General features: G+C 35.5%; 1 protein-coding gene, 1 long non-coding RNA gene and 1 pseudogene across 3 annotated transcripts; 1 reads left to right on the top strand and 2 right to left on the bottom strand.

Annotated features, from left to right (window-relative positions):
• Window positions 5663-6894, bottom strand: LOC107626634 (annotated as a pseudogene).
• Window positions 8937-11626, top strand: LOC107626633. Its single transcript, XM_021115191.1, has 6 exons — window positions 8937-9046; window positions 9137-9481; window positions 9711-9757; window positions 10133-10195; window positions 10322-10454; window positions 11609-11626. Exons 1-6 carry the CDS (start codon window positions 8968-8970, stop codon window positions 11623-11625), a joined length of 684 nt encoding a protein of 227 aa, XP_020970850.1. The 5' UTR covers window positions 8937-8967; the 3' UTR covers window position 11626.
• Window positions 15481-17773, bottom strand: LOC107623308. 2 transcript variants are annotated; one of them, XR_002356909.1, is made up of 2 exons: window positions 17724-17773; window positions 15481-16365 (listed from the first exon to the last, which is right to left on the bottom strand). It is a non-coding gene; the product is annotated as an uncharacterized LOC107623308 (long non-coding RNA). The 2 variants fall into 2 exon arrangements; XR_001616411.2 differs by lacking the exon at window positions 17724-17773 and adding an exon at window positions 17019-17297.

The raw sequence follows: 18531 nt of genomic DNA, 5'->3' as shown, positions 1-18531 counted from the left end.
ATTTTCATTAAAACTCTATCTGTGTGTTTGTGGCAGTGGAGCGTCAAATTAGTGCAATTAGGGTGGTTCGTGATGTTGACATCGAGCGATTGTTGATGGAACTTCGTTTGGTTCGGTCGTGTTTCAGTGAGGAACTGCTCCGGAAGCCAATGCTGCAGGTCCTCGAAGAAACCTTACCGAATCTCTCAATTGTGAAAGATGAAGGGAATGGGAAATTCGATGTGAAGTGGAAAGAGAGAAGGAGCAAAATGTCCACGACCTGTGGTGGTGTAGGAAGAAATTTGCACGCTTTTCTGTTCCAGAGGCTTTCGATTGCTTTTCCTTCGGAATATCCTTCTTCGATTCCTCAGTTTGGTGGTTTTGAATACTCTAGCAATACTGGTAATGTTTAGTTTTCTCTTTCAATTTAACTCATTTCATATCTGAATTAAAGTTTCTTAAATTGAATTAAAAAAAATGAAAATGTGTGATACGAAACATACTATTGTTCTATGCCCCTTAAATTGTTTGACTTCCTTCAATTTTAAACGATTTTACTATAGATATTATAGTTCTTATACATTTGCACCAAGTGAGAGGTCCTTGGTTTAATACCCACCTATAACATATTTTTATAACATATACATATATAAGATGTAAGTTAGTCACACTCAATCTCTCATCCTCTAATTTATCATATTTTGACATAGTTTATTGTTAAAGTATTCAAACTATTTTAAATTATTCCAATTTAGCCACTTAAATTTTATTGTTTAAATTTTAAATATTTAATTTTTAATCATATTTTTAATTTTATCTTTAAATATAAAAAAAATATTGTTAAACTAATGAACTATTAACAAAAATGAAAAATCTAAAGATTTCAAATTAATACATGAGTGACAAACCCCCCAAAAAATACCCCAACGACTATGACATCCCATTTTCTCTTTGTTTACCCAACAATACCCACTACTTTTAAATCCCCAATCTTCTTCTTCCACAGCCCCTCAGTCTCCCACTCTGTCATAGACCATAACGGCAGCCACTTCTTTCTTCAGCATCCCTCCGATCTCTTCATTGTACATTGTTGCTATTGCTGTTGAGGCTGCAACCTTTGAGCTCGATGCCGATCTGCTCTCTACTATGTACTCTCTTTCCAACTTTTTACTTTCTCTACGCACACCGCCGTTGTTCTATCCACTAGCAGTCTCGGCCGCCGCCTGCAAACTCTGCTGCCAGCACTACAACGAATGTCTCCTTCCGTCAGAAAATTAGGTATGCGTTCTCTTTCTTCATCTTCTATTTGTTGTCATTTCTCATTTTGGAACCTAAATTTGTGTCTCTTATTTTATTTTATCTAAATATTTGTTTTTTTCTCTTCCTCTATGAATTGAATTTATTTATTTTTAAACTATGGTATTTTATATGATTGTTTTGTGTTATTTTCTGGAATGATAGAACTTTGGCACTAGAATTTGCTTAATGGAATGGATATTGATGGCGTGTTTCTTCTTCTATTTTTTTGTGCATCTCTTAATTTTTGATTAATTGATTATTGAATATTGATGAGTTGATCAGTTAAGAATATGGATTAGTTGGATTTTTAAATTTCTTTGTTCATCTATCTTTTTTATTAGGTTAGTTGTGGGTTGTCTTTTTATAAGATAAAAATACAGTGTAATTAAACTTTATTCAATTCAGTGAGAGCTTTTTAATATTTGTGATGTGTTCTTTCGAAATAGAGGCTTAATTTGCTTGTGTATGATTAAACCTTGCTGCTTTATAAAAGAATGAACTAGTTAACATTTTGGGGCCTTAATTTGCTTGTCATTTGAATTTAATTAAAGACAAATGGAAGAATGAAGGCCTTAGTTTGCTTCGGTTTGCCTTACCATTTAGGTTCACTAATCCATCTTCATTAAATACAATGTAATAAGTGTCTTGCATATGATTGTTTGCGATTCTCAATTTATCTTTTATTCATGTAATGAGACTCCTTTATGGCTATGCAATTGATGACTGCTTGTTAAACTAACCATATTCTTGTCTTTTATTATTGTCTATGTTAATTTGTTAATTGAAATATATCAGATCACACAGAATATTATTATTCATTGAAAAAGTTAAGAAGTTGAAGAAACACAATCTCTGGGATAACTTTTGTCCCATTTTAGATTAAAAAAAAATAATAGTTTACAATCAAAAGATGTCAAGAAAGAAAATGGGTTAAGCAAAAAAAGAGAAAGAAATAAAAAAAGAAAGAAAGAAGAAAGAAAAGTTGAGATATGCATTGATATAAAGGGCATCTAAAAACATATTGTGATGACTAAAAGATATCTCTATATATGTATCATGTTGCTAAATGCTACAAAGGGAATGGACATATAACCTAAGATGGAGGAAAAATAATGAAGGATGTTGTGAGGAAATATTGAGTGATTGCTTTGGGAGATGACAAAAAGCTATCCACCTGCTGTATTTTTGGTCTATTAAGTAATAATGTAGATTAAAATGACGATAGGTGAAAACTTTTAACATGGATGTCGCAAATTATATTATGTAGGATATTTGTGTCTTTATTTGTGGTCTATTGTAGACATAGTTATCAAACTCGGCTTGACTCCGGTCACCTGGCCGAGCCACTCGTTGAACCGATTGTGCAACAAACCCGGTCGAATCCCGGTTCGACTCGACGGGTTTTTGTGAAACCCAGTAACCCGACTAGTTAATTTAACCCGGTCTGGCATCATTTCATAACCCCCTCCTCCCCTTTCCCTTTCGATGAAACCATATGCCCAAATGCCAAATCTGATACTCTTGACTCTGAGAGTCTGAGTAGAACCCCCCAACCTAGCTAGTCTCTGTGCTCTCTCCATCTCTAGCTCGGCAGTCAGAACCCAGTACTCAATAGTCCATCTCTCGTCTCTCCCCTCACCTCGACAGTCGTCACTTTCAGTCTCTCACGGCCTCACCTCGTCGCTTTCTCAGTCTCTCACCTCGTCCACTCACCTTGGTCGTCGTCACGATCCCATGCCCCTGCGCTCGCTTCGCTGGCGACAGAAGCAAATGGAACCGCATCTGGTCCCTCGGGTGGTGGTAGTGGTCATCTTCTTGCTTTTCACGGTCTCTGTCTCACACCTGGTCTTGATCTCTCCCTTCCCTACGCTCTTCATCGCCGGTAACAGAGGCAACAGATCCTGGTGGGCTGGTCTTCGTTGTCGTCTTCTTGCTTTGAGCCTTGCCGTCAGATTCCTTCGTGCAACCCGATTTGGTGAGTTCCCCCTGTTCTTTCTGTTTCAATTTTGTTGCTGCATCACTGCACTTTGATTTTGTTGCCAAAATAATTTGTTGCTGAAAGTTGAACGTGATGCTAAAATTTGTTACTGATTATCATGAACCTTGAATTTGTTAGTGAGTTTTCCCTGTTTTTTCTGTTTCAATTTTCTTGTTTTTTTGTTGCTATCTGAAAGTTATCATAGTTATCATAGCTGAATTTGTTGCTAGAACTCTAGAAGTAGAATTTGTTTTCAGCTGTAAGTTGAATTTGATGCTGAACCTATCATAAATGTGGTTGTTGCTGGAAGTAGAATTTGTTACTGGATAATTGACTTGAGTTGAATTTGTTACTGAACTTTCTTGTTGTGTTGCTTAAAAAATGCTAAATCTTTTGTTGTTGTATGTTAAGCAATGTTTTGAAAATTAGACCGAACTGGCCGGTCGAACCAGTTCATCAGACAACCGGCAAAAAAAAGATCCGATCCAGAGTGTAAAACCATTCAATCCAAAACCGTTAGTAAATCGCTTAATCGGCCGGTAATCAGCCGGTTGGACTGGACCGGGAACCGACCGGTTCTTTTAAACGCTATCGTTTTGAGCCTTTTTTTTTAAAAGGAAACCAACGCGTAAACGCTCACCCTCACCCACCCCCTTCCCCCAATTCGATCCAAAACCGTTACTAAACCGTTGAACCAGCCGGTAACCGGCCAGTTGGACCGGACCGGAAACCGACCGGTTCTTTTAAAAGCATCGTTTTCAGCTTTTTCTTTTTTTAAAAAAAAGGAAACCAAAGCATAAACGCTTACCCTCACCCACCCCCCTTCCCCCAATACCCCCTAAGTGAAACTCAAAATTGAAAAGCAAAGCTTGCAAGTTCAAAAATTAGGGTTCTGGGTCCTGCCGCGCCGTCCGTTGTTCTCGGCGCCTCCGCGGCCTCTTCCTTTTTCCTGTTTCGAACCCAGCCACTCTCTCGGCACATCGTCTGGTTGAGGGTTAGAGCTGCTTGCCGTCTATTCGTCGGCGTCGTCTCCCCGGTCGCCGTCGTCTGTTCGTCGCTCTACTCTTCGTCGGAGGTTAGTGGCACTGCTTTCAGGCTTACAGGGTTTTTCACTTCTTCGGTTCTTGCTTTTATGCTCTGTTTAGTGATTTACTGATTCTAAATGTGGATTGAAATTAAATGGTTGATTTTGTGTTGTTAAAATAGATTTTTTACTCTGCTGCTGCTCTTTTTAATTTCCGAGAAAGTGGTGAAGTGGAGAAGAAGGAATAACAGTGGTCGTCGCCTGGTGGCCGTCCTGCTCGCCGTCGTCTACTCGCTGTCGCGCTCAACTGCTCAGATCGAAGGTCGGTGCACATTGCTATTGCTTGTTCTTCTTTTTTTATGCTCTGTTCAGAAGTGAGAACGAAGGGTTTAGGGTTTTACTACTGTTAATGCTATTGTTGAATGATTAACTCTGCTGTTATTGCTGTGCTGTACTCTGTTTGGTTTTTTTTCTATGCTGTATTGAAATAATTATACTGAAACTTTGATAATTCTTTGTTAATTATATTAAAATTTTGATCAATCTGCTGTCTGCTGAAAATGTTACTAATCTTTGTTAAAATTGTGGTGAGGTGTGAGCTTTTATTTGTTCAATGTAATCACTTTATTAAAATGATACTAAAGCATGAGCTTTTATATGAATGATTGAGTCTTCTCTATTGTATTGAACTGAATTTATTTATTAAATTTTTTAGTTAAATTCTGCCAAGTTGTATCTTGTTTTGAACTGATTAAAATGAATGATGGAATTTTTATTGTTGAATTTTTGTTGTTAAATCTTGTTTCCATTGAAAAAAAGAAACTAAAAGGAGTAGAAAGCTTCCACAAACTATAGAATATTAAGTTAATTCCCACAAAAAAACATATGCAAATGTCATGAGTTATGCAAAAATAGCATAAACAACTTACATGAATTCCATGTATTGAAGTTTATTAATGATCATGTTTCACAGCAATAGTATAAGCAAATATCAATGCTTCTACAAATTATTAACTGTTAATATCTATTTTTGTACAATTGTTCTCTCTGTTTTAGATGTTGAGTATTGCTAATTTTCAAAATATCAGTGCTCAACCTCTGCATATTTGGTCTATGTTCACTTATCTTTTCAATCATTTGGTTGCCAAAGAAATGAAGAATCAAGGAGTTTTAATCAAGGTTAAAAAAACCGGACCGGTCATCAAACCGCTCTAGTCACTGGTTCACTGGTTTAACCGGTGATTCAACCGAAAAAACCGTTTTATAATAGAATAATAAATAAATTATAAATACACATCCAAAAAAATAATTATAGTCTAATATAAATCTTAAAATATCTTCAAAATTTAAAACACTACATAAAATATTTCATCAGTCACTGATTCTCAGAAGTTGAGATTGAGTATTTCCCTTCATATATAACAACTCATGAACTGAATTGAATGCTTCAATACTACTACTGATATTGAATGTTGACTCGAACAATATTCAAAACGAATGGAATAAGTAACATGAATACATTACAACATATAACAAATTGACTGCTAATGCATTGTGCAAAAAAGGTTGCATGCATTCTAATCAGAGTAGAACTAGGATCCATTTGCATACTTAAGATTGAAGAAGGCTCTGAGTGCGAGGATTCTTACCCCAAGCTCTATCCTTCCATAAAATCTCCACTTCATCAAACGTCAACCCTTTGGTTTCAGGAACAAAAACAAGCACAAACAGAAACACAAGCACAGCTATGCCTGCAATGATCAAGAAAGTAGGACCAATTCCTGCACCTTGAGCAACTGATAGAAATGACTCTGCTACAATCAAATTGGAAACCCAATTGACAGTTGCAGACATGCCGCCGTAAATTCCTCGATATTGTTCGGGATATATCTCTGAGTTTACTGTCCAAGGCACAGTCCCCATCCCCGGTGAGAAGAATGCAATATACAGGGCCAATCCTAGAACCGCAAGCCATCCATACAAAGCATTTTCAGATGATTGCTTGAAAAATGAAATGGATAGGATGATCAGTGATACTATTACTCCTGCTAAGCTATAGAGGGACAGTTTTCTTTGCCCTGCGTGGTCGATAAGGTAAATGCCAAGAATGGTGCCGCAAGCATTCAAGCCACAACTATGAGGGATAGAAGAAGAGCTAACTCATTAGAGCGGAAGCCAGCCATTTGCACAATCGTTGGGCTGTAGTACATTACTGTGTTAATGCCTGTAAACTGATGAAAAGCCTGCACAATCAACCATCATATGCTTGGTAAAGAATAACTAGTTTATTTGAGAAACACTCAGGAGCCATTCAAGTATTCAACACAACACCTTATCTGCCTACAACATTCAGCCATTCAACACAATACAATTCTGCCTACAGCATTCACCCATTCAACTTTTTTTTAAATAGAGTAAATATCCACTTTCCAGCCTTGACAAAACACCGAAACAGAGTAACAAAGCAAAACACAAAAACATGAATGTATGAAACAGAACATTATGCGAAGACGAAGATTATGAAGACGAAGTAAGAGGCCAGCGAAGACGACGCGTTCTGGAATCAGAACCATACATTCTAACATAGAAGATGAAACAGAGAAGATGAAAGTATGAAACAGAGGAGTCACTCACCTGGGTGCTGACGAAGCGAAGACCAGCGAAGACGAAGCAAAAGGTCAGCGAAGACGAAGCAAGAGACTAGGCGACCGCGGTGGCGCTGACGACCTGAGAACCCCGGCAACGGCGGTGGCTACTGGGCTGGGATTTAGGAATGCTTCAGAGCTAGGGTTCACGAGACGAGACTGAGACGAATGAATGTGGGATGGAGGGCTGCCGGTGTTGACTGTTGAGGACCGCGCGATGAGAGGGCTACTGCTTGCTGGTGTTGAGAAGATGAAGACGATGGAGATGGAGGGCTACTGGGCAGGGAACCAGGCGACGATGGAGGGTTACTGGGGCTGAGGTCCAGGCGATGGCGGTGGCGCTGACGACCTGTGACCGCGGGGACGAAGGATGGCGACAGGGGGGCTATGGTTCAGGGCGGCTAGGGTTATCCATTGGAGATGATTCAGATGAATCATGAATGAATGGGGTCGGGGGAAGAAAGGGGGGGTGGTCCGGGTGCTCCACGAGCGAGTCGGGTTGGGTTCATTTTTTTATTTTTTTAAAAATCATAAAACGGCATCGTTTAGCGTAACCGGCCGGTCACCGGTTCGGTCCAATCGGCCGGTTTTTGGCCGGTTCACCGGTTCTTGAGCGGTTCTTCTGTGCACAGTTTTCAGATGAGGACCGGACCGTTTGCAGCGCCGGTTCGTGGTTAAACCGGTCGAATCGGCCGGTCCGGTCCATTTTTCAGAACCTTGGTTTTAATTTTTATTTGTTTTTTTAATGAGCTTCAAGTCAATAAAATTATTGAATGTGACCTCTATGATGTATTGCACATAAGATGAGGAAAATGTTGATCAAGCTCCAAATTTGTCCTATGAAGATATAGATGTCGATTTTAAGATCACTTGGACTTGATTATCGATTATGTTATCTTTTGCTTGCTCTTGTTTATTTAAATAGAGAAAGTATTTTGTACTAGAAACTAGTTTATTATCTCTTTTTACATTATTAGTTGTCAAAAATTAACATTTGATTATTATTAATATGTTTGTAAAGACTTGCATTTTAAGTTTTAGTATGTAATTTTAATTTCATTTATATAATTTTATATTTTTTAAATTATGACCGGGTCAACCAGGTGAATCAGTAACTCACTAGTTGAACCAGTGACCCGGTGAACCGGTCATATGACCGGGTGAATTATCGGTTCGGTTCTGATAACCATAGTTGTAAAAACCGGTGAACTGGACCCATAACCAGTCCGGACGAGTGGTATGACCGGATAAGGAAGGGAACCGTTGAGAACCGGGTTGAACCGGCTGGTTTTGCTGAAAACCGGAAAACCGGCGGTTTCTGATTAACCGACCGGTTCGAAAATGTTTTTTTTTTATTCCTTTTCCAACCTGTTCTGCACTTCTTGCTGTTACAGTGTTATGCATATTTATGCTTGTTGAAATTTCTGGGATGAATATGCTTGTTGAAACTTGAAAGCTTGAATCTGTTATGAATAATGTTAATCTATTATTGTTCTGTTATGATTTATGAATATGCTTGTCTTGCTGAATAGGGAATTTAACTGTTTAAGATTGCTTGTTGACTAATGCTTGTCTAGGATGAATATGCTTGTGCTGTGAATTTAACTATTTAAGATTGCTGTGAATTTAACTATTTAAGCCTTTAAGGTTGCTGTCTTGCTGAATAGGGAATACTGGAATAGGAATTAAGGCAACTAACAATATGTATTTTGAATGTTTATCTTTGTATTAGTTATATTTAGACTTTGAAACTTGGTTGTTTTTAAAATGTTGGTGAAGAACTAACAATATGTATTTTGAATTTATTAAGTTTATGACTATTTTTAGTATTTTATATTTTTTATTTATGTGAAACCGGTTTTATTGGTTCAACCAGTGGTTTATCGGTTGAACCAATAAACCAGTGAACCAGTAACCTGACCGGTTCGATCATCGGTTCGGTTTTTACAACTATGCTGATAACTATGATTGTAGCCATTTTTTCTTACTATATTATTTTTAGTATATTAAAGGCAAAATTTCCAAGGCGTATATCGAAGAAAATGGTCAAACAGTCAACTCAATTGAAGGAACTTAAAACCCAAACGCAGAAACCTCAATTCAAGGAGCTTGAAATCGAAGGTACAGCAAGATCAAATAACAAATTTCTTGATCAGCATAAAGTTTTCACTATTTATTTTCATTAAAACTCTACCTGTGTGTTTGTGGCAGTGGAGCGTCAAATCAGTGCAATTAGGGTGGTTCGTGATGTTGACATCGAGCGATTGTTGATGGAACTTCGTTTGGTTCGGTCGTGTTTCAGTGAGGAACAGCTCCGGAAGCCAATGCTGCAGGTCTTCGAAGAAACCTTACCGAATCTCTCAATTGTGAAAGATGAAGGGAATGGGAAATTCGATGTGAAGTGGAAAGAGAGAGGGAGCAAAATGTCCACGACCTGTGGTGGTGTAGGAAGAGATTTGCACGCTTCTCTGTTCCAGAGGCTTTCGATTGCTTTTCCTTCGGAATGTCCTTCTTCGGTTCCTCAGTTTGGTGGTTTTGAATACTCTAGCAATACTGGTAATGTTTAGTTTTCTCTTTCGATTTAACTCATTTCATATCTGAATTAAAGTTTCTTAAATTGAATTAAAAAATGGAAATGTGTGATACGAAACATACTATTGTTCTATGCCCCTTAAATTGTTTGGCTTCCTTCAATTTTGAACGATTTTACTATAGATATTATAGTTCTTATACATTTTGGCATAGATTGTAGTTGATACCTATTAGTTTACTTCTTTGTTGGCAGGGAGAACAGGATTTCTTGGTGATAAAAATCTTCATTTTAAGGACTTTGTATGTTCTCTATCTTCTCTATGCACTTTGATTAATTGTATTTTGTAACATCCTAGCTGGCTTGTTTGGGTCACTTACGCAGGACTTGATGCGACATAAAATTGGGGTAGCTGTGTAAGAGCAGCATTAATATAGCACTTCCATTCTCATTTCCATCATGTGCTGAAACATCCATGAATTGATTTGAATGAGAAATGTTGCTATTCATTTAGGATTGTTTCATGTACAGATGGAAGAGAACTTACCTCTATTACTAGTTTCTTTGCATATGCTGCTAAATCTATTATGACTAACTTAAACAGCTTGCAAATAACAACTAATTAGTGATTGCAATGTATTGTGATAATATGAATTGATTGAATGTCTGTTACATAGGTTTTTGAGGAGCCATGTGAAGCTCAGACTCTCACAAGTCAAGAAGGTCTTCAGACTCCCAATGTCTGTATTTTCTCCCTTTATTTTTTACCTTATGTTTTTTATGGATGACTTTATGAACTCTAGTATTCATTGTTGAGGCTATTTTTTAAACAGCTGTGATTGATTTGGCTTTATTGCCTTTTGCAGGTGAGTAGTCAGCGCTTGTCTGTTGGGATGACACCCAAAACCCTTAGGCTGCCGAAACCTGGCGAGATGCTTCTCTCTGTCCATGGATCACCTCTTGGTGTTTACAAGGAAAATAACATGGAAGCTATATATGGTATGAAGCAAATGTTCTATTTGAAACTAATGCTATATCTTGTTCATTTAGTTTCTTGTTGCATTAAGAGAAGGCGACAACTCTTTTTGTTTAACATCTGCATACTTTCCCAAACATAAACTTCCAAGATGGTACTCGAAAGTTTATGCCGCTAATAAAAATAACCTGGAAAGATAACAAATAAGCTCCAAGAGATTTAAAAAGTGAGAAAACTAACTGGATATTAGTTATATTTTTTCATAAAATACTTTAGATATTAGATTTCGATGCGATTTTTTGTAAGTATTATTAGAAAAATGAGACTTTGTCATAGTTAAAATTTGGTGATTTGTCAAGGAATTTTTTCAATGTGTTTTGTGAATGATTGAATTTAAAATAAAATGCACAAGTTGTTTGCTAAATACAAAATTCCTTTATCATTTATGTAAAAAAAAATATGATATTTTTGTTAATTTTGTCATGTTTTTAAATCTTTTGAGACTTCTTTGTCATTCATAGAAATCTTATTTGGTTATTTTTCATAGCGATATGAGTTTTTTGGTGCAATTTCGGTAGTTTACCTTGTTCCTAATAGCATGTGAGCTATTTTTAGCTCAATTTGTTAGTTACTTTATAAGCTAAGCTCTTGAGCCGGTGAGCTACTGAGCTTGAGCTAAAAATTTGAGCTCATTTATTAAATGAGTCAAACTTAACTTTGCTATGTTCCATGAGCAGGGTTGTATATTCATTTATCGGTTCACATAGATATGTAGATGCCTGAGACCTTGGCATAATATCACCTATATCATTGTATATTATCAACAATAATATATAATATCTCAATTATTTGCATAATGTGTCTTGTAGATTAAATATGTTGAAAATAAGTATGTACTTATAGCCAAAAGCTTAATTAATATCTAAGGGTTAATGTTTAAAATAGTCTTTGAAATTTTACTCGTGCATCAAGATTCCATAATAAGATTAAGCTCGATAATAAATTAGTCAAACCATGAGTTGAGCTAAATATTATCAAGCTGAGTTTGAGCATTGTCAATTTTGGGGTTGACTTTGCGTAATTTCAACCCTTGATTTTGTTTTTGTTCTTTCACACTGAATGAAAATCCTGGAATCTTCCAGAATACTCTAGTTATGATATCTATTATTATCTGCAGAGTCAGAAGAAGGTTAAATGCCTGCTAAAGCTATTATGCGCACTAACAGTACCATTCTCTTCATCTCCTTAGAGGATGGCCATGTAAATTTGGTGTCCCCTAGTTCATCATTTTTCATTTAATGTTCTACAGTTTTAGATGAATGCCATTGACTAATTAGATCAAAGAAATGCAAGTATTGGTTTTCAGTTGCTAGACCATTCTACAAAGTTGCTTATACCCTATAGTTTCAAATTCAGTGTTGGTTTATACTTGGGGAAGCATAATTGTTAGATTATTACATAGTTACATTGAGGTTCAGTTATTTAGTTAGTAATGAGAATTATTCTCCTAAATATGTTGTTAGGATTGGTTTCATTCTGTTAAGAGTAGTACAAACTACTTAAAATGAGTATGTAAGTGATAGCTATGATTGATTGTATCGGTCAACCTCATTTTAAATTTATGCTTAGATTTTTCTCCCAGCCTACTCAATGTCTCAGCCTCCATGCCTACTCAATTTGTCTGAGCCTCCATGCATTCCATTGGCTATTGACATTTGTTAACCCTTCGTGTTATAAATTTTAATAATTTGAATTGTGTATTCTCTTTGCTAATAGATGTTTTATATTGTTATGAAAACCATCATGTAATATTTAATTTGAAAGTAATAGCAGAAGCAATAGAATAATAGCAAGCGGCATACAATCCCATAAAAAAAGAAAAGAAAAAGGTAGACTTAAGTTGATTGTGCAATAAATCTTTCTCCTTTTTCACCCTATCGACGTTTGCAATGTAGCATTTGGATTAAATACATTTGAGATTTTTCGTTTGCACCGGAAAAGTTTTTGAGATTTTAAATACATTATAAATATCTTTAAGATTAAAAAAATTGTATTTTTATCATTTCAACAAATATTTATCGTCAAAACTAAAGTAACGTTGTTTTGTCTAATTCAAGTTATTCAAGATATGATGTGTAACTCGACAGAGAGGGGATAGGAACCATGTGGTGCAATTTTTTTAATCTTAGAGATTTTTATAGTGCAATTAAAATTTTGGTGATTTTTTTTTATGCAAGCAGCCAATTTTACTGACTACTTTAGAGTTTAATAGAGTTTACGTCGTAATATTTTTTCTTATGTTGCAAATAGTTGGTGTTTTTTTATCTTGAAGCAGTTGGTGTTTAATCCATGGCCTGACTATTGGCATACTTTTTGCTCAAAGATAAAGTCTCTGTATTATATTTAGTGGGAAGTATATAAAAATAAGTTATATGTCAGGATCCTGTTTAGTTGAAGATAAATATAGAAATTGAAATAAACAAAATTACTAAAATATCTTTACTAATAAAAAAAATTAAAATTAGAATAAAATTTTCATTCGGTTATCCCACACATTGAAAACAAAAGAAACAAAGAAGAGAGAGCAGAGACAACAAAAAGATAGAGAAAAAAGGAAGGAAAAAGAAAAAAGAGGGGAGGGAGAGACGACGCCAATGGTAGGGGTGTTCGTGCAGTTTGGATCAGTTTTGAGTCAAACATTCACTTGATTCGAATACTAATTTTACTTGCGGTGTGGTTTGGATGGAATTAGATTTTGCGGTTTTGTAAATAACAAAATTAAATATAATAAGTTTCAACATCAAATTTTAAATAACCAACAACAACATAACGAATCTCAATAGTATAACGAAAAATCAACAATAACATAATAGAAATAAAATTTATAAGTTGGTAAAAATAAATAAATAATTTTTTTTAATTCATAAAATATTCATTAAATAATAATAAGGTAAATACCAAATCGGTATCCAAAAAATTCTGGTGCTGATAAAATGGTACCTGACTTTTGTTATTGACAAAATGGTCTCTAGAAGATTTTAAAATTTGACAAGCGTGTCTCCGAACTCGCCGGAGCAAATCTCCTATAAGTACAATGTTGACGTGGCCACCATATTTTAGTGACCTGGAAAATAACTCCCAAACCCTAATCCTTCCCACACTCCTCGCTCCCCCCTCCCAATCGCAGCCCCCCTTCCTTCTCCTTCCCCATCGCAGCCCCCCCTCAGGAAGACTAGCAGACTAGCTGCATCCTCAAGGGAGACACCAGGTGGAAGGGAGGACTGCGATGGGAAGGGAGAAGGAGGGGTGAGTGTCCGTTGGGGAGGAAGGGATTAGGGGTTTGGGGGTGGTTTGTCAGATCACCAAAATACAGTGGCTACGTTAGCATTATGCTTGCTGAAGATTTGCTCCGGTAAGCTTGGGGACATGCTTGTCAAATTTTAAAATCTCTTAGGGACCATTTTGTCAATAACAAAAATCAGATACCATCTTGTCAGCGCTAGAATCTTTCAGGTACCGATTTAGTATTTACCTCAATAATAATAATACATGAATAAGATAAAAATGTATAACAAATTGAACATATTACACGTAAATTTTTAAATATAATAATAAAAAGTTATATTATATCACATTGTGTGGTTTGGATTGGATTGAATTAGTTTTAAGAGGTAGATTTAGAATCCGATTCAATCCATGCGGTTTGCCAAGAATAATATCCAATCAAATCCAAATTAATGCAGTTTTAATTGGTTTCGGTTTGGATTGGATAAGCAGTTTGATTTGGATCGGTTTAGATTTGAACACCCATTCCATTGGAGTCACTATTACTACTACGGTTGTTGGAAGAAGACAAAGGAGAGGGGGAGAGGATTCGAGAAGAATCGAAGAGAGAGAGAGAGAGAGAGAGTGCGCACATAGCAGGAGAGAGAATACAAAGGAGAGAGATGCTCGTCAAAAGAAGAGGAAGGCAGTGACAACGCCAGAGAGAGAGAGAGACAGAACTGCCCAGAAACCACCGTTTTGAATGAGGGCATTTTCGAGATTAAATATTAGTAAAGTTTCAATGTTTGTCTTTAGAAATTTCAGTGCAGAGACAGAGACAGAAAGACTGAAACTGAGAGACAGAGACTAAGAGACAGAGATTGAAATAAATCTCAATATTCTGTTTGGTGCAAAGTAGGAGACATAAATTGAAACAAGAATGAAGCTCTAATTTAATTTGTACAAAGGATAAAATTGAAATTAATTAATTGAAATGAGGATATTTTAGGTATAAAATGTTACTAAAGTTTCAGTATCCATCTCTAAAAATTTTAGTCATCTGTGTCCCTACTTTTTGGAGGTACTGAAATACTAAAATTTTAGGGACAGAGACAGAAATTTTAGTACCAGTCTCTGAACCAACAAACATGATACCGAGTCTCAATCTCTCAGTCTTTGTCTCAATACCTTAAAACAAACGCTACCTAAGTACTAATTGCCTAGTCTCAGTCTTCGTCTCTAGAAACAAACACAACTTTCGGAATCCAATTAAAAAAAAAAATATAACAACCTTCAGGATCCAATTGAAAAAAAAAATATAAGAACTTATTTATAAATTTAATAAATATGGACCAATTAAACTTAAAATAATATATTTATGTATAAAATATATAATTTAAAAATAATAATTTTGTTATTTTTAATCAATTAACCGTTAAAAAATAAGACTAATTTAACTTAACTAATTGTTAGATTGATTTTTTCAATTTTTGATCGGTTCATTGCTAAACGATTTTTATCTTGAATCGAACCGATGATTTGGTGATCGATTTCTAATTAACCGAACTGATTTTCAGTTTAGTTCCCAGAACAACAGCTTAAACGGGTTAGTGCATTTATTCTTTATTTTTTATCTACATAGGCAATTTTTAATTAAAAAACAAAAATAATGATTAAAAATTAGAAAGAAGTTGTGCGTATGAGCGTATCAGATTCTCCTGAGGTAACTGATACATAACATTCACCTGACAACTGATACATAGATGATACTGGTAACATAAAAGAGGTCGAATAAAATAGGGCACACTGAACCATTGCAACATATGTTCATATTTAATAGCCACACTGGTCAAGTATACACAATTTGCTTGTCTATATAAAAAGCTAAAAGTAGAGGGTTAACCGCAGTAGCTTACGCTGTTTCCTCTTCAACATTACGATGCTTGGAGAAGCATCTCAAATGGCAAAGGGATATATAGCGATGGTACAAGAATACAAGAGTATTTGGGAAGGAATGCAAAGATTTGAAACAACATATACAACTTATCTTATATTTACAATAGCTCCAATGAATATGTGCATTTGCAGATAGCCCAAAATAGAAATGACTTAGAAGAGCATTCACACAATGAAGCCAAAACTGTTCCTGTGGATGACATAACCCACCATAATTGAATAAAAATTAATTACGAAATCATAGATGAGAATTTCGTAAATGGCATAAAACTTTTATTCATTTGTTACTGTTTAGGGTGGGGGGTTATCATGTTATATCATTGCCATTTAAAGGAAATTATTTCTGCTGCAGTACCTACATTTTGGGATGCAGGTACTCGTCCACACTGAGAGGTTTAGGACCGCCATACCAATCGATTAGAAATATATCTTCTATTTCTAATTTGAAGACTTGAAAGTTGTGACCCTCAGTTCAACCTGTTAAAGAATACCAAAATTAAAATAGCAGAAATAAGTTTTTTTTAGCAAGAATCAAATATATAATGAGGAGAAAGCTGGTCATTGAAAATTTGCAACTAGTCAAATATCCTACATAAAACACATAGGATTCTAATCTAATTTAATGATTTTCAGGTATTATCCTGCATCTCAGTGCTTGGAAAACAAGGAAATTCTTGCAAATTCGGCTTCCTCGGAATCATCAACCAATTTAAGCTGAAACACAAGAGACAGCTATCAAAATCCAAGTTACTTATCATCAAAGGAAGCACAAAATTTCTTTATGATTTTCCCTTTCCTCAAATAAAGTTGTTTAAAACTTTGAACATAACGTATTATACAAGAGCACAAGAAAACAAGTTGGCATTTACAAATCAATGAACTACAGACTTTTAAATATGACCACAAATGTTCTTCAGAAACCAGACCTTGCACCTATATGAAGGATATTTTTGTAAAAATCTGCATCAATTTATATAGTGTGGTTCACATTATCTCTTATAATTGATAGGAAAGAAGTATATGAGTAAAAAGGGTAGCATTGTCCATTATAATGTCATTCTTTTGCTTTTCCTTTTGAAGAAATAATCCACAAGCTGGAGATTCAATGAAAAATTTATACAGAAGGACTAAGATCCATAGATATTGCTACATCATTAGTTGGCCACTAGACGTAATGTTAATTTTATTTTCGCCCGAAACATCATGTTCAACTAGTCTGGAGGTGGAAAACAACCAAAGAGAAAAACCTAGCATGAAGGAAGACTGAAAATTTGAAGAACAAAAAGACCAAGATCAACTAATGGAAAACCATAGCGGCAACACCTACATGAATATATTCAACCAGAATTTCATTTTTTTTCACACACCTATCCAGTTAGAGTAATTTTTGAACACGTAGTGTTCTCTGGGTCAAGGTTACCGCAGGTCCCGAGAGGGTATTCATTAACTGTGAACGAGGCTCTTTCATCTTTTAATGCATTTCTTGCTGTTGGAGTGTTGGATCAAGAGTTGTCAAGTAAAAGTATAGGATGCCACTGCCTTCATTGGGAGGTCCATCGCTAAATGATACCACATTCCTTCATATAGATAATAAGATTTAATTACTTTGAATACTGGAAATTATTAAATTACACAATGCAAATCCAATGGTCAAATAATGTTGAACGTAATAAAAATTATTCCTTAACAAAAATATACGTTTCGAAGGAGGTGGAAACTCAGGTGCAGTCGACTTCACGTGAAGTTGATACCTGAGAACCATTAGATGATTTAACTGATTTGACTAAATTTTTATCTAACAGCTCTGAGGTATCAACTTCACGTGAAGGAATAGATAATTTAGAAGGTTGATCAAACTGAAGGCAAAAGAAATATAGCAAATAGCAATTGAGATTAGCATTTATTTTACCATTTCGTTTTCATTGGCCTCATACAACGAATAGTATGCAGTTGTGCAAAGATGAAATAACAACTATTCTTTTCCAAGAAATCGACAATCTCAGCCTTTTCAAAATCACTTGGTAAAAAGCAATTTTCCTGAATTCAGCCAGATAAAAGTAGGAAATGCTTACCCAAAGGAAGCTCCATCTAGATCAGTTGAGATAGTACTGCAAAGAATCAAAGAGATGCGCTTGAGAAACATAATTTGAACTTTAGACTTCGAAACCAAATAGTTAAATGATAGAGAACTGACTAGACATAACACATCGAACACGGTTAAGCAACTGCCCAATACACATAATGCAATTCCCTTGATCTCAGTGTGAAAATGGTCAAGTATTTTGAGGTATCATCATAAATTTTATCCTGATTCAGTTTTGCATCAACATAAAAGACGATGACATATGAAAAACCAGAAACCAAAACATCATTGATTTTCAATTTAAGGTAGTTAATGCACATCATCTATGGTTTATGTTTGTCATTATTCATAAGTCACTGCACATCCTTCCACTTTATCCTCCTACAGTAAATCATCTCGTAACACAAAGCCATTGTAAATTAAGGCGACAATTACATAAAGGTATGTGCATCATGGATGGTAGGAGTGAAAAATCTAATGAAGAAGGCAAGATGTAAAAATTGTCACTCTGTAGTATAAGAATTCCCCCTAGTGGGGTGAATTCAAACATGATTCATGATAAGAAACAATGGAATCGTTTGATCTGTTAGAATATAATTAGGATCAATTAGCATTAATGATCAAACATCATTGTCATTCGCTGCTTACTTATTCTCATGAAGAAATGATATAGTTTTCGCTCTCTTTCGGTAGTTCCGCCTGCGTTTTCTCGTGGCAGTTCCGTCTGCGCTTAATATCCTATAATATCCTATAATAAATATTCAGATATGTTAAATAATGCTAATTGATCCTAATTA

The sequence above is a fragment of the Arachis ipaensis genome, chromosome B02 (assembly GCF_000816755.2).
Source record: "Arachis ipaensis cultivar K30076 chromosome B02, Araip1.1, whole genome shotgun sequence".
In the NCBI taxonomy this organism is placed as follows: Eukaryota; Viridiplantae; Streptophyta; class Magnoliopsida; order Fabales; family Fabaceae; genus Arachis; species Arachis ipaensis.
The sequence above is the reverse complement of the archived record's forward strand: the minus strand, read 5'-3'. Positions and strand labels throughout refer to the sequence as shown.